Genomic DNA, 22,870 nt, shown 5'->3' with positions numbered 1-22,870 from the left:
CCCAGCTCCTGAACATTCCCCACATCGGAGGGGCATGTTGGGCTCCCCAAAAATTTACATCCCTTGTAAAATTAGAAGATGTCTATACCAGATTCTGATAAATGCAGCTAAATGCTTAATCCCTACATTTTGAAAATCCTCTCAGATCCCAACAACAAATTGATCTAGTGAAAAACACTTTGATATTAGAAAGATTTCATTATTTTAAGACAGGACAAATGAGCTTTTACTATGATATCCTATTCATATGGGAACAGTTCATCTATGTTAAATAAAAGGAATAGGGAATCAAGACTGATGTGTTAAGATGTTTAATGAATCAGTTTAATACTTTATTTGTGGAACGTTTTGTTCTATGAAGTATTGAATGTACATTTCATTGCTCTTTTGCACTCCTTTCTTTATATGAATCTTTGGACATGTCTTTTGTTTATTACCCTATTTTTGTTCTTCCCACCATCCAACCTTTTATTCTTTTTTGTTTAGGATACTAAGTGAATAACATCTCAATGAGAAACGCAAAAGTATAGACTTTTTTTACACCACCGACATGATGGATTTTGCATCAATATAACTCATCTTGATGAACTGAGACATTTCACCTCTAGGCATGTTGTCATAGTAACTGTTCATACATCCTACAGCATTTGTATGCTTTTCTTTTTGAAAATTTCAATAAAGAAATAATACAAAAAATAATAATAATAATCATCTAACTAAAAAAGCCTAATTTATCCATTGCCCTGAAAAGGGCATTTGGATGGGCATTGCTGCCCCCCAAAAATAAAAAAACCTAATCTATAAAAAAAAACTCCCCAAAAAAACCAACTAACACTAACCCCCAAATTGGTCCTCACCGATGTTGATGGTGGCGGCACTGCAGCCTCATCCCATGCAGGTCCATCTTCTTATATTCTCTCTGGCAGTCCATCTTCTTATCTTCATCCCGGTGATGTCGACGGTGGTACTCCTCCTCAGAGCATGAACATGGAGCTCCTCTTCTTGCGGTCCCAAGCTGCACACTGAATAGTGAATGCAAGATACTCCTTTTATATAGGGGTATCTTCAAATCAGTCAATAGAATGAAAGATTTTTTTCTTTTATTCTATTGGCTAATTTGAAGATTCAGATCAGCCAATAGAAATGCAAAAGTACCCCTATATAAAAGGGGTACCTCGCATTCACTATTCAGTGTGAGGCTTGGGACCGCATGAAGAGGAGCGCCATGTTCGTTCTCTGAAGAGGAAGACCACCATTGCCGCTGCCATCACCGGGATGAAGATAAGAAGATGGACTGCCGGGGAGAAGATAAGAACATGGATGAAGATGGACCGTGATAGGATGAAGATGGAATGCCACCACCTTCAACATCAGTGAGTATCAATTTGGGGGTTAGTGGGGGGCTTTGGGTGCTTTTTTATAGATATGGGGGGTTTTGGGCAGCAAAAGAGATGGATGCCCTTTTAAGAGCAATACCCAACCTTTAGGTATTTTTAGTAAGATTTTTTTTTATTTTGGGGGGTTGTAATGTTAGAGGGGTTATTGTTTTTGTTTTTTTTTAAAAATAGTTTTTATTGAGGTTAAATATGCAATATGACAGGTGATAATTCAAGTGCCATACAAAAATACAGAGAAAGAACACATCAGGCACTTTGACCAAAATATACAATCATATCCGTTACATAACGGTTTTGCTAAACATGCTAAAATTAAACCTCATATTTTCTAATTTTTCTTTAGGAGATGGAATTGTTCTCCCCAATCTTTGGAAGGTCGCTTATGAACCTCAACCAACTAGTGCAGCATTATGTCAGTGGGAGAACAAAGCTATTAACATAAAAAAATGAAAACTATACTTTTTTTAACGCGTTGTGTTGCAAGGTAAACCGAGACACAAGCCTCTGGACACAATCAAGTAGTGCCAGAGTACTATAAGAGGGGAGACAGAGTTTGGTTTGGTAGCTGGGCAAGGGAGTTTGAGTGGTTTCTGGCAATACAGGGTCACTGTATGGTTTATTATAGCAGGTATGAATATATATGTGCCGTCGGGTAGGGACTCACCTTGTATGTATTGACTACAATTGAAAATGTAAGAGGCTAATGGCTTGGCTTAGATTAAATTGTTATTAATGTGCCTATCTGGTTGTGTGTTGTGTGACACTGACAAGTGGGTAAAGCAAATATCCCAAGATAGAGATAACCTGGAAACATATTGTGTTACTGCACCTCTTTCTATACTGATAGGTTTAATATGGCATGATCTTTGTTAGCATAAGGTAAAATATAGATGCAGCTATACTGTGTTAAAGAGAAAGAAAATTATATTTCTTCTTTTCTCATATTTAAATCCCGTCTACTGGGTATGGGCCCAGCAATGGTGTATCTAATCTGCTAGCAGATATCTATGGTTAAAGGAGAGAAAAATATAGTAAATTCCATGGGTTTTGAACAGTATTAAATGTACAGGTTAGTATAACACAGATAATACCAAGCTATTTAGGAAGCACAGATAGGTAAATACAGTTTACTGTGGTGACATATTGGGGGCAAAAAGGTTAAAGTGGCAAACCTTGCCTCAAACTCATTTACATCTCTATAACTAGGGCATTATAGGCAGGGTGTTGGACACTCTCAATGTAAAGTGTAAATATCAGATAAGAGAGAAGCTATCCTGAAAAAGTAAGAAGAAAATACAATAATAAAGGAGAAACCCTTCATGCATAGTGCAAGCAATGTTATAAGGTGTTAGAAGTGATCAGGTTCCAAATATTTAGTCATATTCAGTAAACATCTTTGACCTGCACATATTTTTATTTATTTATAAAATATTTTACCAGGAAGGATACATTGAGATTTCTCTAGTTTTCAAGTATGTCCTGGGATCACAAAACATTGCATTGATACAATAGGGTACAATAAAATACAGAAACAATAATAATACACAATATATGCAACATTTAACATAGAGCAGGTATGAAATATTTAATCAACCATGACAGGAGCATTCTGTTTTGAGATATGTATAGAGGGATCTCTTAAAGGATTTTAGGCTTGGGGAAGTTTTTAAAGTGTGAGGGAGGTTGTTCCATAATTGTGGCGCTCTGTAGGAAAAGGAGGATCGAGCTGCTTTTTTTTTTGTATTGAGGCAAGCTAAATAGTGTGCTGTTATTGGATCGGAGGTTATAGGAGGTGGGAATAGCAGGGGAGAGCATTCTGCTCAGGTAGGGTGGGAGCTTCCCAGAAAGGCTCTTAAAGACAAGGCAGGAAAGATGAAGGGTGGATTCCAGCGACAGCCAGTTTAGTTCTTTTAGCATGTCCCAATGGTGGGTCCTGTAGTTACATTGTAGCACAAAGCGGCAGAATGAGTTATATAACGTATTTAGTTTATTAAGGTGAGTTTGCAGAGCAGGTGCATATACTATGTCCCCATAATCCAAGATAGGCATCAACATTTGCTGTACAATCTTTTCCTTTACTGTAGGGCTGAGGCAAGATTTGTTTCTGTACAGGGCACCTAGTTTTGGATAAAGTTTAGAAGCAAGTTTTTCTATGTGGAGTCCAAAAGATAGATTGGGGTCTAACAACATACCTAAGTATTTAAAAGAGTGGACTGCGGTCAGCGTGCAATTGGATTTTGTTTTGATGCGAAGATGGGAATTTTGTAATTTTTGTATTTTCGGTCCCGTTCCAAAGATCATTGTGACCATTTTGTCAGTGTTTAGGAAGAGTTTGTTTTTCGAGATCCACTTTTCTACCTCTGTGACCTGGTCTTGGAGCACTGCTTCAAGCTGCGGCAGATCAGATTTGTTTGCATAGATTACCGTGTCGTCTGAGTACATGTGTACAGTTGAGGATTTGCAGACATTAGGCAAATCATTTATAAATACTGTGAATAGTAGGGGGCCGAGAATGGAAACTTGGGCAACACCACACGTGACTGGGAGAGGGAGGGAGTCACTGTTAGAGACAGAGACATATTGTGATCGATCCGATACGTATGATTTAAACCAGGTTAACGGAAGATCAGCCATACCAATGTTTCTTTCATGTAATTAGCAAGAGTCCATGAGCTAGTGACGTATGGGATATACATTCCTACCAGGAGGGGCAAAGTTTCCCAAACCTCAAAATGCCTATAAATACACCCCTCACCACCCCCACAATTCAGTTTTTACAAACTTTGCCTCCGATGGAGGTGGTGAAGTAAGTTTGTGCTAGATTCTACGTTGATATGCGCTCCGCAGCAAGTTGGAGCCCGGTTTTCCTCTCAGCGTGCAGTGAATGTCAGAGGGATGTGAGGAGAGTATTGCCTATTTGAATGCAGTGATCTCCATCTAGGGGGTCTATTTCATAGGTTCTCTGTTATCTGTCGTAGAGATTCATCTCTTACCTCCCTTTTCAGATCGACGATATACTCTTATATATACCATTACCTCTGCTGATTCTCGTTTCAGTACTGGTTTGGCTTTCTACAAACATGTAGATGAGTGTCCTGGGGTAAGTAAATCTTATTTTCTGTGACACTCTAAGCTATGGTTGGGCACTTTGTTTATAAAGTTCTAAATATATGTATTCAAACATTTATTTGCCTTGACTCAGAATGTTCAACTTTCCTTATTTTCAGACAGTCAGTTTCATATTTGGGATAATGCATTTGATTTAATCATTTTTTCTTACCTTCAAAAATTTGACTTTTTTCCCTGTGGGCTGTTAGGCTCGCGGGGGCTGAAAATGCTTCATTTTATTGTGTCATTCTTGGCGCTGACTTTTTTGGCGCAAAAATTATTTTCCGTTTCTGGCGTCATACGTGTCGCCGGAAGTTGCGTCATTTTTTTGACGTTATTTTGCGCCAAAAATGTCGGCGTTCCGGATGTGGCGTCATTTTGGCACCAAAAAGCATTTAGGCGCCAAATAATGTGGGCGTCTTATTGGCGCTAAAAAATATGGGCGTCGCTTTTTGTCTCCACATTATTTAAGTCTCATTTTTCATTGCTTCTGGTTGCTAGAAGCTTGTTTTTTGGCATTTTTTCCCATTCCTGAAACTGTCATTTAAGGAATTTGATCAATTTTGCTTTATATGTTGTTGTTTTTTCTCTTACATATTGCAAGATGTCTCACGTTGCATCTGAGTCAGAAGATACTACAGGAAAATCGCTGTCTAGTGCTGGATCTACCAAAGCTAAGTGTATCTGCTGTAAACTTTTGGTAGCTATTCCTCCAGCTGTTGTTTGTATTGATTGTCATGACAAACTTGTTAAAGCAGATAATATTTCCTTTAGTAAAGTACCATTGCCTGTTGCAGTTCCTTCAACATCTAAGGTGCAGAATGTTCCTGATAACATAAGAGATTTTGTTTCTGAATCCATAAAGAAGGCTATGTCTGTTATTTCTCCTTCTAGTAAACGTAAAAAATCTTTTAAAACTTCTCTCCCTACAGATGAATTTTTAAATGAACATCATCATTCTGATTCTGATAACTCTTCTGGTTCAGAGGATTCTGTCTCAGAGGTTGATGCTGATAAATCTTCATATTTATTTAAAATGGAATTTATTCGTTCTTTACTTAAAGAAGTTCTAATTGCTTTAGAAATAGAGGATTCTGGTCCTCTTGATACTAATTCTAAACGTTTGGATAAGGTATTTAAATCTCCTGTGGTTATTCCAGAAGTTTTTCCTGTTCCTAATGCTATTTCTGCAGTAATTTCCAAAGAATGGGATAAATTGGGTAATTCATTTACTCCCTCTAAACGTTTTAAGCTATTATATCCTGTGCCGTCTGACAGATTAGAATTTTGGGACAAAATCCCTAAAGTTGATGGGGCTATTTCTACCCTTGCTAAACGTACTACTATTCCTACGTCAGATGGTACTTCGTTTAAGGATCCTTTAGATAGGAAAATTGAGTCCTTTCTAAGAAAAGCTTATCTGTGTTCAGGTAATCTTCTTAGACCTGCTATATCTTTGGCTGATGTTGCTGCAGCTTCAACTTTTTGGTTGGAAACCTTAGCGCAACAAGTAACACATCATGATTCTCATGATATTATTATTCTTCTTCAGCATGCTAATAATTTTATCTGTGATGCCATCTTTGATATTATCAGAGTTGATGTCAGGTTTATGTCTCTAGCTATTTTAGCTAGAAGAGCTTTATGGCTTAAGACTTGGAATGCTGATATGGCTTCTAAATCAACTCTACTTTCCATTTCTTTCCAGGGTAACAAATTATTTGGTTCTCAGTTGGATTCTATTATTTCAACTGTTACTGGTGGGAAAGGAACTTTTTTACCACAGGATAAAAAATCTAAGGGTAAAAACAGAGCTAATAATCGTTTTTGTTCCTTTCGTTTCAACAAAGAACAAAAACCTGATCCTTCATCCTCAGGAGCAGTTTCAGTTTGGAAACCATCTCCAATCTGGAATAAATCCAAGCCAGCCAGAAAGGCAAAGCCTGCTTCTAAGTCCACATGAAGGTGCGGCCCTCATTCCAGCTCAGCTGGTAGGTGGCAGGTTACGTTTTTTCAAAGAAATTTGGATCAATTCTGTTCACAATCTTTGGATTCAGAACATTGTTTCAGAAGGGTACAGAATTGGTTTCAAGATGAGATCTCCTGCAAAGAGATTTTTTCTTTCCCGTGTCCCAGTAAATCCAGTAAAAGCTCAAGCATTTCTGAATTGTGTTTCAGATCTAGAGTTAACTGGAGTAATTATGCCAGTTCCAGTTCAGGAACAGGGGATGGGGTTTTATTCAAATCTCTTCATTGTACCAAAGAAGGAGAATTCCTTCAGACCAGTTCTGGATCTAAAAATATTGAATTGTTATGTAAGGATACCAATGTTCAAGATGGTAACTGTAAGGACTATGTTGCCTTTTGTTCAGCAAGGGAATTATATGTCCACAATAGATTTACAGGATGCATATCTGCATATTCCGATTCATCCGGATCATTATCGGTTCCTGAGATTCTCTTTTCTGGACAAGCATTACCAGTTTGTGGCTCTGCCGTTTGGCCTTGCTACAGCTCCAAGAATTTTTACAAAGGTTCTCGGTGCCCTTCTGTCTGTAATCAGAGAACAGGGTATTGTGGTATTTCCTTATTTGGACGATATCTTGGTACTTGCTCAGTCTTTACATTTAGCAGAATTTCATACGAATCGACTTGTGTTGTTTCTTCAAGATCATGGTTGGAGGATCAATTTACCAAAAAGTTCATTGATTCCTCAGACAAGGGTAACCTTTCTGGGTTTCCAAATAGATTCAGTGTCCATGACTCTGTCTTTAACAGACAAGAGGCGTCTAAAACTGATGGCAGCTTGTCGAAACCTTCAGTCACAATCATTCCCTTCGGTAGCCTTATGCATGGAAATTCTAGGTCTTATGACTGCTGCATCGGACGCGATCCCCTTTGCTCGTTTTCACATGCGACCTCTTCAGCTTTGTATGCTGAATCAATGGTGCAAGGATTACACAAAGATATCTCAATTAATATCTTTAAAACCGATTGTTCGACACTCTCTAACGTGGTGGACAGATCACCATCGTTTAATTCAGGGGGCTTCTTTTGTGCTTCCGACCTGGACTGTAATTTCAACAGATGCAAGTCTCACAGGTTGGGGAGCTGTGTGGGGATCTCTGACGGCACAAGGAGTTTGGGAATCTCAGGAGGTGAGATTACCTATCAATATTTTGGAACTCCGTGCAATTTTCAGAGCTCTTCAGTTTTGGCCTCTTCTGAAGAGAGAATCGTTCATTTGTTTTCAGACAGACAATGTCACAACTGTGGCATACATCAATCATCAAGGAGGAACTCACAGTCCTCTGGCTATGAAAGAAGTATCTCGAATTTTGGTTTGGGTGGAATCCAGCTCCTGTCTAATCTCTGCGGTTCATATCCCAGGTGTAGACAATTGGGAAGCGGATTATCTCAGTCGCCATACGTTGCATCCGGGCGAATGGTCTCTTCACCCAGAGGTATTTCTTCAGATCGTTCAAATGTGGGAACTTCCAGAAATAGATTTGATGGCGTCCCATCTAAACAAGAAACTTCCCAGGTATCTGTCCAGATCCCGGGATCCTCAGGCGGAGGCAGTGGATGCATTATCACTTCCTTGGAAGTATCATCCTGCCTATATCTTTCTGCCCCTAGTTCTTCTTCCAAGAGTAATCTCCAAGATTCTGAAGGAATGCTCGTTTGTTCTGCTGGTAGCTCCGGCATGGCCTCACAGGTTTTGGTATGCGGATCTTGTCCGGATGGCCTCTTGCCAACCGTGGACTCTTCCGTTAAGACCAGACCTTCTGTCACAAGGTCCTTTTTTCCATCAGGATCTGAAATCCTTAAATTTAAAGGTATGGAGATTGAACGCTTGATTCTTCGTCAAAGAGGTTTCTCTGACGCTGTGATTAATACTATGTTACAGGCTCGTAAATCTGTATCTAGAGAGATATATTATAGAGTCTGGAAGACTTATATTTCTTGGTGTATTTCTCATCATTTTTCTTGGCATTCTTTCAGAATTCCGAGAATTTTACAGTTTCTTCAGGATGGTTTAGATAAAGGTTTGTCCGCAAGTTCCTTGAAAGGACAAATCTCTGCTCTTTCTGTTCTTTTTCACAGAAAGATTGCTATTCTTCCTGATATTCATTGTTTTGTACAAGCTTTGGTTCGTATAAAACCTGTCATTAAGTCAATTTCTCCTCCTTGGAGTTTGAATTTGGTTCTGGGGGCTCTTCAAGCTCCTCCGTTTGAACCTATGCATTCATTGGACATTAAATTACTTTCTTGGAAAGTTTTGTTCCTTTTAGCCATCTCTTCTGCCAGAAGAGTTTCTGAATTATCTGCTCTTTCTTGTGAGTCTCCTTTTCTGATTTTTCATCAGGATAAGGCGGTGTTGCGAACTTCTTTTGAATTTTTACCTAAAGTTGTGAATTCCAACAACATTAGTAGAGAAATTGTGGTTCCTTCATTATGTCCTAATCCTAAGAATTCTAAGGAGAAATCGTTGCATTCTTTGGATGTTGTTAGAGCTTTGAAATATTATGTTGAAGCTACTAAATATTTCAGAAAGACTTCTAGTCTATTTGTTATCTTTTCCGGTTCTAGAAAAGGCCAGAAAGCTTCTGCCATTTCTTTGGCATCTTGGTTGAAATCTTTAATTCATCTTGCCTATGTTGAGTCGGGTAAAACTCCGCCTCAGAGAATTACAGCTCATTCTACTAGGTCAGTTTCTACTTCCTGGGCGTTTAGGAATGAAGCTTCGGTTGATCAGATTTGCAAAGCAGCAACTTGGTCCTCTTTGCATACTTTTACTAAATTCTACCATTTTGATGTATTTTCTTCTTCTGAAGCAGTTTTTGGTAGAAAAGTACTTCAGGCAGCGGTTTCAGTTTGAATCTTCTGCTTATGTTTTTCGTTAAACTTTATTTTGGGTGTGGATTATTTTCAGCAGGAATTGGCTGTCTTTATTTTATCCCTCCCTCTCTAGTGACTCTTGTGTGGAAAGATACACATCTTGGGTAATCATTATCCCATACGTCACTAGCTCATGGACTCTTGCTAATTACATGAAAGAAAACATAATTTATGTAAGAACTTACCTGATAAATTCATTTCTTTCATATTAGCAAGAGTCCATGAGGCCCGCCCTTTTTTTGTGGTGGTTATGATTTTGTATAAAGCACAATTATTCCAATTCCTTATTTTATATGCTTTCGCACTTTTTTATCACCCCACTTCTTGGCTATTCGTTAAACTGAATTGTGGGTGTGGTGAGGGGTGTATTTATAGGCATTTTGAGGTTTGGGAAACTTTGCCCCTCCTGGTAGGAATGTATATCCCATACGTCACTAGCTCATGGACTCTTGCTAATATGAAAGAAATGAATTTATCAGGTAAGTTCTTACATAAATTATGTTTTTTTAGTTTGAGAATTAGTATGTCATGGTCCACTGTGTCAAAAGCCTTTGCAAAATCAAGGAAAATAGCTCCAGTTAGGTCTCCTTGTTCCATGCCAGTTTGGATGTCGTTGCAAACTTTTAGGAGGGCAGTTGTAGTGGAGTGATTCGGTCTAAAACCTGATTGATCAGGGGTCAGATAGTTAGAAAGTTGATAATACTCGCATAATTGCGTATGGACGCATTTTTCTAATATTTTTGACAATACAGGGAGCAATGATATAGGACGATAGTTAGAAACCAAGGTTAACTCCCCACTTTTATGAATAGGCACTATTCTTGCAGTTTTCCAGAGTTTGGGTATGTATCCAGACACCAAGGATTTGTTAATTAGGGTTGTGACAGGCTTAGCAATTGCCGGCGCACTGAGCTTCAACAGCATTGCTGGGATTTGATCAGGTCCTGACTGGTTTTTCATTTTTAGATTATTGAGGTGTTTCTTAACAACATTGAAGGGTACAGGTCTAAAATTGAACTTTTCTATATTGGTCTTTGCTGTTTTAGTGGGGTGTGATCCACATTTGTAGCTTCAGGATGTGTGCCATTTATTAGTTTGTCAATCAGGGTGGTGGAGCATCCGACAAAATAATTGTTAAAGGCATTTGCTACTTCTAAGGGGAGTTGCAGGTTTTGGTTATCCACATTGACAGTGGAGGGTTGGGATTGGATTGGTGGATTTTGTAAGTTATTTATGAGTTTCCAAAACTTTCTAGGGTTAGATATATTATTGTGCAGATTTTCACTGAAATATTGCGCCTTAGCCAATTTTGTTTGTTTAGTACATATATTTCGCCATTGTCTATATACACAGTGATCATTCATAGAGCCAGTATGCTTGAAATTTGACCACAATGAATCCCGAAATTGGTACATTTGAATGAGGTCAGCTGTGATCCAATTCAAGTGTGCTCCTTTTACTCTCACCTTACGCAGCGGTGCATGTAAATTCCAAACTTGTAGGAGTTCAGACTGAAAGAATTCAACTGCAGAGTCTAGATCTGGGATTAGGTTTAATCTGTGCCAGGGGAGGTTCTTGATGTCATTTAGAAATGATTGCAGATTAAATTTTTTGAAGGACCTGGTGATTTTAACCTTGGGAGAGGATTTAGTAGCCTTTATTTTGCGCACACAGTACACTAAGCAGTGGTCACTGAAATTGTTAGGGAGAACACCTGCCTCCTGGATTCGGTTGGGAGAAGTGGAGAGAATCCAGTCGAGCAAGGTATGATTATGGCTTTTGATGTTTATGCGAGTTGGGGAGGAGATTAATTGCGTTAGCTGCAAAGATTTAAACAGCGAGTGACAACTGTTATTTTTTGGATTCAGCCAATCGATGTTAAAATCTCCAAAAAACAAAATTTCACTTTTTGGGTTTTGAGTTATGGATTCACTAAGGAGCTGTGCTATGTCCGAAATGGAATGCACAGGGGAGCTAGGTGGGCGGTAGATTCCTGCAACAATGATTGATTTACTGCACAGGATCTCAATTTTGCCAGAAAGGAAATCAAAGGTGGCAGGAGAGTTAGATTTCTGTATGGGGGTGAACTTTGTGTAGTTGTCAACATAAATTACAATGCGGCCTTCTCTCTTTGCTCTGTCAATTCTATGGCATGAATACCCATGTATTGCAATGGCAGAGTCAGGTATTTTTGCAGTTAGCCATGATTCAGAGATCACAATGATTTTTGGCTTGTATTGTAAACACCAAGCTTGCAGTGCATCGATTTTTGGAAATAAGCTGTGTAAATTACAGTGCACAAAGGAGAGACCTTTTTTAGCTGGAAGGCTAGGAATGGAATTTGCTGGGGGACCAGGGTTAGACTCTACATCATTTGCAAGGGCAAGTAGCATAAGGAATAGGAATTTGGACATAGTTTTTGTTTGGCTATATAGTGAATAGCATACTTTATAATTTTGTGAGGTGTGGGTAGGAGGGCTATTTTTTATATCTCTCCACCAGCACTCAGCAGATAAGTTACAGCAACAGAGCAGGCCATGGTGTATGATAATTTGTTTTCCAGTTTGAGGTGGGTGATTATGGCGGTAATGAAGTGAACAAAATTGGAGTGAGAAAAGGGTTGTCACAAATATCAGTATGGTCATATTTTGATACATGTTAGTGCTGTGAGGTGTGTAGATGAAAATAAATCAAAAATAGTACAATATAAAAAAAGAAATATATATATATGTATTTTTATATATATATATATATATACACATATATATATATATATATACATATATATTCACACACTATTGATGTGGGATATATAGCTATTTGTAGGGAGAGAGGGTATGTATTCTAAAGGGTTAAGTGAATGGAAGGATGTGCTGAACTGCTGCTGATTAGTGTTTGCAGCTGTCAGTTTAGGAGAATGAAAGGTGTGTGGGAGACTATAAATGGGGGAATGAACCTGGGGTAGGTGGGGTGAGGGGCAGGGTGGGAGGGTAACTCTCTTCCTTTTTCCAGCTGAGATGTGGGTCTGTGAATGTTATTTAAAGACTTGTTGTAAGTACACTTTATAATTCAGCTGGGGGAGAGATAAATTAGTGTTAGACGGGTCTGCAAAAAAAGTTAAGGGAGGGTGCTAGGGGTCATACAGGCAAAAACACAGGGAAAGATCACAAATTATAGAGATAAGAGAGGTATCCATTGAGGAAAATAAAACCATATAACAAGCAAGATATATGGCCCATCAATGTGCACCAATATGCATTTAAAATACAGAATAAAAATAATAGCCAATACATATTACAACATACACATTATTAGAAACAGGGATGAAATCTAATGAGATAATTCTCTTCCTTTAACTACCTGATGCAGAGGGCAGTGTCAGCTGAGATGTGGGTCTGTGAATCTTCTTTAAAGACTTGTTGTAAGTACACTTTATAATTCAGCTGATGCAGAGGGCAGTGTTAGCTGAGATGTGGGTCTGTGAATGTTCTTTAAAGACTAACAGGTGTAGTAAAAGGAACATGAGAAAACAACAAGCGCTGCCAATTTAAACTTTGCTAAAGTTATAAAGATTAATACATGTAATAACAAAGCCTATAACACAAAACTGACAAACTATAATGATGAAGATGTATATAAAGGAGCTAACCCATTCTTACTAGGCTATGCAATTAACTGTGATGTGGAGAAGGATGAGTATATCTGAATGGAGCAGAGCAATATTATTATTTAATAATAATATATTCAATGGTAGCAGTGTACTTTATAGTAAGTAAAAACACAGATCAATCTGCAACAAATCTACTTCAAGTTCCGGAAAGTCTCGGAGGCCACAGAAATATCACCTCTTGTAGACACAGAGGGTGTCTCCAGTTTAGCCGATATCACTTCTAAGGCCGCAGGGAACAAAATGGATTTGATGTGTAAATCCCTGTAGCCTCTGCCACTCTTCACAGGTGGTTGGCTGGAAAAAGCAAGTAGGACTCTGCAATTTCACATCCCCTGTGGTGATCATCCATGTGTAAATGAGTTGTGCAGGAGACCCAGAGTACAGGTCCGCAGAGAAGAGCCTTTGCTTTTCAGGCACTGTAGCAGAACTGCCTGGCAGCCACTCATGACATTTCACTGCAGAAGCCCCTGTCTCATGGTCGTTTCCAATGGAGGAGTATGAAGAGGTAAGTATCCAGTGAGACGGAAACAGACTCTCGCACTGCAAACTTTCCTCAATCTCCTGCCCCCTGGAACTGCCAACAGTACGCATGTCTGTCGCTGAATCTAAAACCAGTAACACTCTTGCCAATGTCGGGTCTGGTCTGGCTGTTGGTTCTATCCTCCTGCTGTCAGCGCTCTGTACTTTATAAAGGGGGTCCTGTAGAGTGCTTTACTGCTGTATACATTGTTGGGAGATATTGAAAGATTCACTGTGGTATAAAGCTGACACTCTCCGGATTATTATTCTCTCCAACTCATTAAAATGATGGCTTATTAGCTGTTGCATAGTCTCTTCCCATCTGAGTATCGACTCCATTATGCCTTTAGTAAATACTGCAAGTATTTTTGTATTGCATATAGGTTCCTTCAGTAAAGATGGTGTCTGCGGTAACGGTCACTGCTGCCTCGTGGTCGTTTTAAGCTTAAGTCAGGACAATTGCCTTAGCAAATGCTCCGAGTCCCATAGAAAAAAATATGGCAAGGTTTTACATATAGTTCACAAATAGTATGAGTATCTATGAATGTATCCCTAAAATCAGTTTGGTTAGTAGGAGTTTTTATGAGATGCTCATCTTGTTGCTTCAGAAGCTAGCTCCGCCCCCCCCCCCCCCCCCGTTTTTTTATTTGATTTATTTAAAAGAGCTGATCGCAAAAGGCCCGGTAGTCTAGAATAGGGCTTTTTCTTATTTTGGGGTGGGGTATTAGAATAGGATTAATATTTTTTTGGTAATTCTTTTTTTCATTTTTTGTAATGTTAGGTGTTTTTTTTTTTGTAATGTTGCGTGGGTTTTTTTTTTTTAGTAATGTTAGGTTTTTATTTTTAAAGGTAAGATTAGTTTTTTATTTCCTTTTACAGGTAGTTTTTTTTTGTTTTTTTTAAGTTGGGATTCTTTTAGTAAATTTAGGGGTATTTTAATTTGGGATACGTTATGGGGTGTTAGGTTAGGGGGTTTAGATGTTTATTACTTTGCATTGTGTGGGGATGGCGGTTTAGGGGTTAATCATTTATTTAGATGGTTTTGCGATGTGGGGGGGTGGCGGTTTAGGGGTTATTAGGCTACAGGCTTATTGTAGGGTTTTTTTACACTTTTTTTTTCTCCACTAATTTCTATGGGGAATGCGAAAATGCAATGTAGTTTGCGCGAGTATATTTGTTTGCTTTTATAAATTGCTGAAAAAGTACATACATAAGCATGTGTTCTCTCACATTATCATCAGTATTTTTTAGATAATGTCTATGCATAAACCTTATTTCACTTTTGTGCTAACATCATGTCTGTTTTGTTTCAAATAGAATATATTCCAAGGTGCAATCTTTGATGTCATCACACAGCAAGCATTTGACATTATCATTATGATACTCATCTGTCTCAATATGATAACCATGATGGTGGAAACAGATGATCAGACTGACGACACCGAGAATGTGCTCTACTGGATTAACGTGGTCTTCATTATTTTTTTTACCACTGAGTGTATTTTGAAACTTTGTGCATTGCGACACTACTACTTTACCATTGGCTGGAATATTTTTGACTTTGTTGTTGTAATTCTTTCAATTGTTGGTAAGTATAACACGTAAACTCATCTTTTTTTGCCTAATTAACATAGATAGATAGATAGATAGATAGATAGATAGCCATGAAGATTTGTATGGATTGCAGGAAAGATAGAAGTGTAGATAGAAAGATAGAGAGAGACCTGCATAAATATATATAGTACATACAAACATACAGGCACAAATGGGGCAATAATTTCCATAGTCTGTGACTAGTGGAAAAAAATCCATCAGTTGAGTAAAAATGTAGGTACTGCCGATTGGCCCATCTTTTTGCTTGGATGCCAACCTTTTTTTTCCAGATATTGTTTTTTTTCTCCAAGTCTCGGGGCAGGTAATGTGTAAATCATAAATGTTATTAATGCAAAGTTGTATGTACTTCTGATCGGTAATCAGGAAAGCAAGAGGAAGTATCAAACCTTTTGAGGATTTTGTGATATTCTTTTCAAATAAACCATGTTCTGAAATGGAATAATCCATGCAGTATAAAGAATCTGTATAGTTAACTCTTTTATGAAGGTGTGCAGTCTTTATAGATTTCTGCTTATGAGAATGCTTTCACAACTTGAAAAACAATCTACAAGAGAAAAAAAACAAAACTTAGGGCCCAGTTATTACAACTTAGCTAGACCAGATGTGACACTCACAGGTGCTGCCCTCAGACAATTTTATAAAAAAAAAAATTGACTGTGTATTTTTATTTCAATATTTATTGTATTAATTTTATAAGATTTTTAAATTACGATTTTATGTGAATTTTTTTTGTGTATGCATTGCCTTCATGGGTTTGGTTTTTTTCCATTAAAACTGTTAGAATAAGGCAAATTTTTTAACGGTTGATTTTTCACCTGTATTCCTACAAGCATAAAAAGCAGACTTTTGGTTTAATAAGCATATGAAATGAACAAAACAAAAAAAATCTAACTTTAGAAATAACCAAAAAAGGTTCCCTTAACACCATAGAAAATTTTCTATATGATTAAAGAAACCCAGAGTGGAAGCCTTGAATTAGAAATGTGTGACCTCCACCAGAAACCTGAACTTTTTTTAATTATCTGGATTAATAGGCATAGCTGATGTTTATAGTAGTCATGAGTTTAGATATAAAGTCAATAACTAAAAAAAGGTCGTCCCCCCCAATCTTTTTTATTTATTTAAACTTTAAACAAGTTTGAATGAAAGCATTCTCCTTGCTTGGTGTAGTAAGAGAATACGTTTCTTAACATGCCAGGAAATCTATTATGATCTACCAAAAGGCTACACCCATTTCTGAATTAAAGTTTTTGAAAGCAAAAAAATTAAATCCTTCGACCATGGTAAAGAAAGTCTATGTATGATTACATCTACATTTACATCTTGCATAACATAAATTCTGACTTTATAAGTCAGGATTCCTCTACTAGCAATGAAGAGGCATAATATATAAAGCTTTCTGGGTTTGTGAGATTATATAAGAAATCATGCCAGTACTAAGAAGTCCCTGCCCTAATACTATAAAGTCTGTATTTACCTTGACAACAGTATGTTTCACAAAGTGAAGGCGTTGCATAGACAAAAAAAAAATCACAAAAAAACATAATTTAATAATCTTACAAAACTAGTACATTAAATTTTGAAATAAAAAAAAAGTATTGCTTAACCCCTTAAGGACAAGGCCATTTTTCAGTTTCTTTCCCTTAAGGACCAGGGCTATTTTTACATTTCTGCAGTGTTTGTGTTTAGCCTTAATTTTCCTCCTACTCTTTTACTGTAGCCACACATATTATATACCTTTTTCTCGCCATTAAATGGACTTTCAAAAGATATTATTATTTTCATCATATTTTATAATTTACCATAATTTTATTTATAAAATATGAAGGGAAAAATGGAAAAAAACACACTTTTTCTAATTTTGACCCCCCAAATCTGTTACATATCTACAACCACCAAAAAACACCCATGCTAAATAGTTTCTAAATTTTGTTCTGAGTTTAGAACTACCCAATGTTTACATGGTCTTTGCTTTTTTAGCAAGTTATAGGGCAATAAATGCAAATAGCACTTTGCTATTTCCAAACCATTTTTTTTTCCAAAACTAGCTATAGTTACATTGGAACACTGATATCTGTCAGGAATCCCTGAATATCCCTTGACATGTGTATATTTATTTTTAGTAGACAACCCAAAGTATTGATCTAGGCCCATTTTGGTATATTTCATGCCACCATTTCACTGCCAAATGTGATCAAATAAAAAAAATCGTTCACTTTTTCACAATTTTTTTCACAAACTTTAGGTTTCTCACTGAAATTATTTACAAACAACTTGTGAAATTCTGACACACATGGTTGTAAATGCTTCTCTGTCATACCCTTTGTTCAGAAATAGCAGACATTTATGGCTGTGGCATTACTTTTTGGTAATTAGAAGGCCTCTAAATGCCGCTGCGCAACACACTTGTATTAGACGCAGCAGTGAAGGGGTTAATTAGGTAGCTTGTAGGGTTAATTTGAGCTTTTGGGTAGTGTAGTAGACAACCCAAAGTATTGATCTAGGCCCATTTTGATATATTTCATGCCACCATTTCACCGCCAAATTCGATGAAATAAAAAAAAAGTTCACTTTTTCACTAACTAAACGTTCAATTTTTCATTAACTAAATGCTTCTCTGTGATCCCCTTTGTTCAGAAATAGCAGACATATATGACTGTGGCATTACTTTTTGGTAAATAGAAGGCTGCTAAATGCCGCTGCGCACCACACTTGTATTATGCCCAGCAGTGACGGGGTTAATAAGGTAGCTTGTAGGGAGCTTGAAGGGTTAATTTTAGCTTTAGTGTAGAGATCAGCCTCCCACCTGACACATCCCACCCCCTGATCCCTCCCAAATATCTCTCTTCCCTCCCCCACCCCAAAATTGTCCCCGCCATCTTAAGTACTGGCAGAAAGTCTGCCAGTACTAAAATAAAAGGCTTTTTTTATTATTATTATTTTTTATTTTTATTCAGATTAGCTGTGATGGACCCCCCCTTAGCCCCAACCTCTCTGATCCCCCCCCAAACAGCTCTATAACCCTTGCCCACTACCTATTTGCTGCCATCTTGGGTACTGGCAGCTGTCTGCCAGTACCCAATTTGCCTTTCCCCAATTTTTTTTTTAATGTAATTAACATTTTTCTGTAGTGTAGCTGCCCCCCCTCAATACCCCCCTCCCTCTCCCAGATCTATTTGATCCTTAATCCCCCCCCCCCCTCTATCTCACTCTCTCCCAATCTGCAGTGTCCCATTCATTGGTGGCAGTGTTTGTTGCGCAATCGCGCACATGCGCGCGCGCTCCCTGCAAGCCCCCCGCACGCTCCCGGCACCCGACCTGCACATTGCACATTCAGGAACCGGATGCCGGGTAGCGATGGGCCGCCCACCCACCTCCCTGCAGCTGCTCCCACCCACCAACGATCAGCTCCATCACTACCGGTGCAGAGAGGGCCACAGAGTGGCTCTCTCTGAATCGGTCTTGGGGAAAAAGGTATTGCAGTGATGCCTCAATATCGAGGCATCACGGCAATACCTTGAAAGTGGCTGGATCAGGATCGCTTCCAGCCGCTTTAAACCCTAATGTCGTACAGGGTTCTTTAAAGACCAGTTTGTGTGTGACGTACCCTGTACGACATGTGTCGTTAAGGGGTTAATTGCATTAAAATTTATAATTAAATTGTTCTTTAAAAATCGTATTTTATGGAAAAATTAAAATTGGTATTGAAATTAAACAGAAAAGAAATTATTTCACAGAAAATAGTCAAATTAATTTCCTCATTACAACATATAAAGTGAAGTAATTCTGAATGCCTCATAGATTAATAGTGCACAATGATCAAAATTCTCCAACTTAGAGAGAAATTATAGTGCAAGCTTTACAGGGGCTAAACTCACTGATTTCGCTAAGAAAAAGGTTGGAACCTGGAAGTCCCAGTATGATTCATCATCCTGACTTGTTAAAGTTATACAGAACGTTCAAAGCATAATCAGAATTTGAATGCATTAAAATACAAAATAGAAAGTGCAAGGCTTAAATGTAATAAAACTTGAATGAAAAAAATCTGAATTATAAAATACAAAGCACAGTGTCTTGTGAGGATCATTTTAAATCATCTAATCTGAGCGGGGCAGGGCAGCAGTAATGAGTATGAGTATGTCTCATACATTCACAAAACATAAGCTAAAAGACTGGGGCGTAGGTTGATTGACAATATGTTAAAGTTTAAATAGGTAAATATTGTTCATTCTTCTGTGACTTCACTGTGAGAACTGTGAAAGGGTGACTGCTTTCTGCCCACATCTTTTCTCATGGTGAATGATACCTATGGGTATGTGAGTGTGGATAAAGAAACGAAGATTCTCAGTAAACCTACATTCTCTTGCTAATATTTCTAACAGTATTCAGCACAGTTTGGCCAGATCTACTTGTTTCAACAACTAGGCATTTTATTTGATAAGCATCTAAGGATAATTAATCTTCTAATATATATATAATTTTTTTATTTGCACTGTGAAGTTCTATGTCCTGCCATATATATTTAAATGATATATGGAGAATTGTACATATGATTAATTTAAAAATTGAGCTATTTTAAATGTTATATAAGTTTTCCCACGCATGTGTCTAATATAAAGTATGTAAGCGCTATTTGACATACAATGGTTAGTTTTAGGTAAATGCTGTTGCTATTCCTTGCCTGTGCAAGCTATTGTAGGATTTAGGGTAGCTGATCAATATTATTTATAGTATTATATTCTGCACTAATTTGCCAAAAAGTGTATTTACTGCATAACCATTTATTGTAGACAATTGTATGGATATTACAAAAATGACATATTTCCTCTTAGAGATGGGGATGATTGAAACAAATAGAGTGAAACACACTTTTAATTTTGTTCTGGGCATAAAGATGTTGTCATTGTGAAATGAAGTGCCTTACTGTGCAGTAAGTTCCGCATACATACAGTAGTTGTTTAAGAATATGTATAGAAATGAAGAGGGTATTTAACAGTTCCACTAGTAATAAGAGCTAGAAAAATGTTTGGCAAATTATGGTCAATTGTGTTATGTTTAATTTATGTTCAGTTATGTAAACTATAAAATGTTAATTGAAATTATACTATCTTTTTTTTTTTTTTTTTTTTTTTTTTTTTAGGTATGTTCCTGGCGGATCTTATAACAAAATACTTTGTGTCACCCACCTTATTCAGAGTAATTCGTTTGGCCCGCATAGGCCGAATACTTCGCCTAATCAAAGGCGCCAAAGGAATACGAACCCTGCTTTTTGCCTTAATGATGTCATTGCCTGCCTTATTTAACATTGGCCTCCTCCTTTTTCTGGTTATGTTTATATTTTCAATATTTGGAATGTCTAATTTTGCCTACGTAAAGAAAGAAGTGCTAATAGATGACATGTTCAACTTTGAAACATTTGGAAATAGTATGATCTGCTTATTTCAAGTCACTACCTCTGCTGGTTGGGATGGCTTATTGTTGCCCATCTTAAATCGACCACCAGATTGTGAAATTCATACAGAAAACCCAGGAACACCTGGAAAAGGTGACTGTGGAAATCCTTCTGTTGGAATCTTTTTCTTTGTCAGCTACATCATTATCTCTTTTCTCATTGTGGTTAATATGTATATTGCTATAATCCTGGAAAACTTCAGCGTCGCCACAGAAGAGAGCTCAGATCCTTTGAGTGAGGATGATTTTGAAACATTTTATGAAATTTGGGAGAAGTTTGATCCGGATGCAACACAATTTATCCAGTTCAGCAAACTGTCAGATTTTGCAGATGCATTGGAGCATCCTCTAAGAGTTTCTAAGCCCAATACTATTGAATTAATTGCCATGGATTTACCCATGGTGAGTGGCGATAGGATTCATTGTCTGGATATTCTGTTTGCCTTCACCAAGCGTGTTCTTGGAGAGGGAGAGCTGGATATATTGCGACAGCAAATGGAAGAGAGATTTGTGGCCTCAAATCCATCAAAAGTGTCTTATGAGCCTATTACAACCACGCTCAGGCGCAAGCAAGAGGAAGTATCAGCTTTAGTTATTCAGCAGTCCTACAGACGGCACTTAGCAAAACGAGGATTTGTTTGTAGAAAGCCGCCTTCTACTAAAATGGAGAATGGAAGAACAAATATGGACAAAAAAGAAGGCACTCCATCCACTGCATCACTTCCATCTTATGACAGTGTAACTAAACCTGAAAAAGAAAAACAGGAAAGAATAGACGCAGTTAGAGCGAGAGTGAAAAAACAAAAATCTGTCAGGGATCCCAAGTATTGAAAAAAAATGTACAAATTTCTCATTTGCAAGTAAAGATTGTTTACAAATTTAATAAATATATCAATGCAGATCAGCTAAGGAAACACCTGAAGAATAATACCAAACAGTCTGTTTATTGTGACATTTTTGGATTTAAAGCAGTGACCTACCACCTGTTTCATGAACTATAAGGAACCTTTCCAAAAAATGGATTTATACTGTTGGGCAGGTGGCTACTGCATGTTTCACATCAATCAATGCAATTTAGGAGAAACAAAAAAAACACTGCTAGGATACAATCCGTGAGCAGCCAAATGGAGTTTATTTTATCATAATCTGAAAATAAAAAAGCACCACTTAGGGGGTTTCATGTAAACTATATTTGCAATGTTACATTAGTAAAGCAGCAAAACAAAAATAGAAAAAAAAACCTGAAATGTGGTAAAAAAAAATAAAAAAACAAAAAAAAACATTAAGCCCATGTCATATAATTGTCACAATTTATTTGATATATCTGCATAATTTTTCTACATGGGCTTCATGTGGGATGGGAGATGGGAAATCAGGTTAATCTTCGGGCTATGGGGCATTTGCTCAGGCCGAATCCAAAAACAAAAAAAAAACAACAAAAAAAGTGCTTGTTCAATGCATAGAAATGACTTGCATGACGGCATGCTGAGATCAGGAATCATGCATGAAGAATCATAAAACACAAAATACCAGTACTCTGTCCACTACAGTGGGAAAGCCATATGTCTGAGGCACTCCACTGAATACTGAACACTGTGTTTGGAGGCAACCTAATGTATACCCTTCACCAATATTTACCAAATCTTAAAAAAACAAAAAAACTTTTACACATTATGGTTAGGGTTAAAAGCTAACAGATCAATTTGTGTATGTCTATTAAGGTTCTTTAAATATGTCACTGTTGCACATATTACAAACAAATGAAAAATATTCTAGTTGCTGCTCAAGGTTTCCTTATACTACTAAATACAAGAATAGCTTCTAATACTATGTCACTGTAAACCAAAACCTAGGGCTTATAAAATTCTGCTTTTGTATTTTGCAATATTTTTAGTCTCCTTTTTATGGAGGATATATATATATATATATATATATATATATATTTATATATATATAATATTTGAAGAGGGAAGAAAAACTGCAGTGTTTAGCACTGTCTTTCTTTGACAGATATTAAGAAGTTTCATTGCATTTGGTTGTGAATGAATTATCCAAGTCATGCCTTGTATAGGAAGTGTGTGAATTTTAACAACAACCATTTTATTCCCCTAGGCAGATTGCAACGTGGCACTTTAATGTTGCATGCTGTTCTCATGTTTTTAACCATACTAATCTGTTATTTAGCACATCTAATGAAAAGAAATTTCAA

At 37.3% G+C, this 22,870-nt stretch overlaps 1 protein-coding gene across 1 annotated transcript in view; it reads left to right on the top strand.

Annotated features, from left to right (window-relative positions):
- The window catches only part of SCN8A (sodium voltage-gated channel alpha subunit 8), a 262,830-nt gene extending 240,883 nt beyond the window's left edge, over positions 1–21,947 (top strand). Inside the window, exons 21-22 of the mRNA XM_053708233.1 lie at positions 14,914–15,184; positions 20,351–21,947. Coding sequence (XP_053564208.1) covers positions 14,914–15,184; positions 20,351–21,492 — 1,413 coding nt within the window. The 3' untranslated portion in view covers positions 21,493–21,947. The remainder of the gene's footprint in view (positions 1–14,913; positions 15,185–20,350) is intronic.
- Positions 21,948–22,870: the final 923 nt, after the last annotated feature.

This window comes from Bombina bombina, chromosome 3 (genome assembly GCF_027579735.1).
Source record: "Bombina bombina isolate aBomBom1 chromosome 3, aBomBom1.pri, whole genome shotgun sequence".
NCBI lineage: Eukaryota > Metazoa > Chordata > Amphibia > Anura > Bombinatoridae > Bombina > Bombina bombina.
This window is presented reverse-complemented; position numbering and strand designations above follow the sequence as displayed.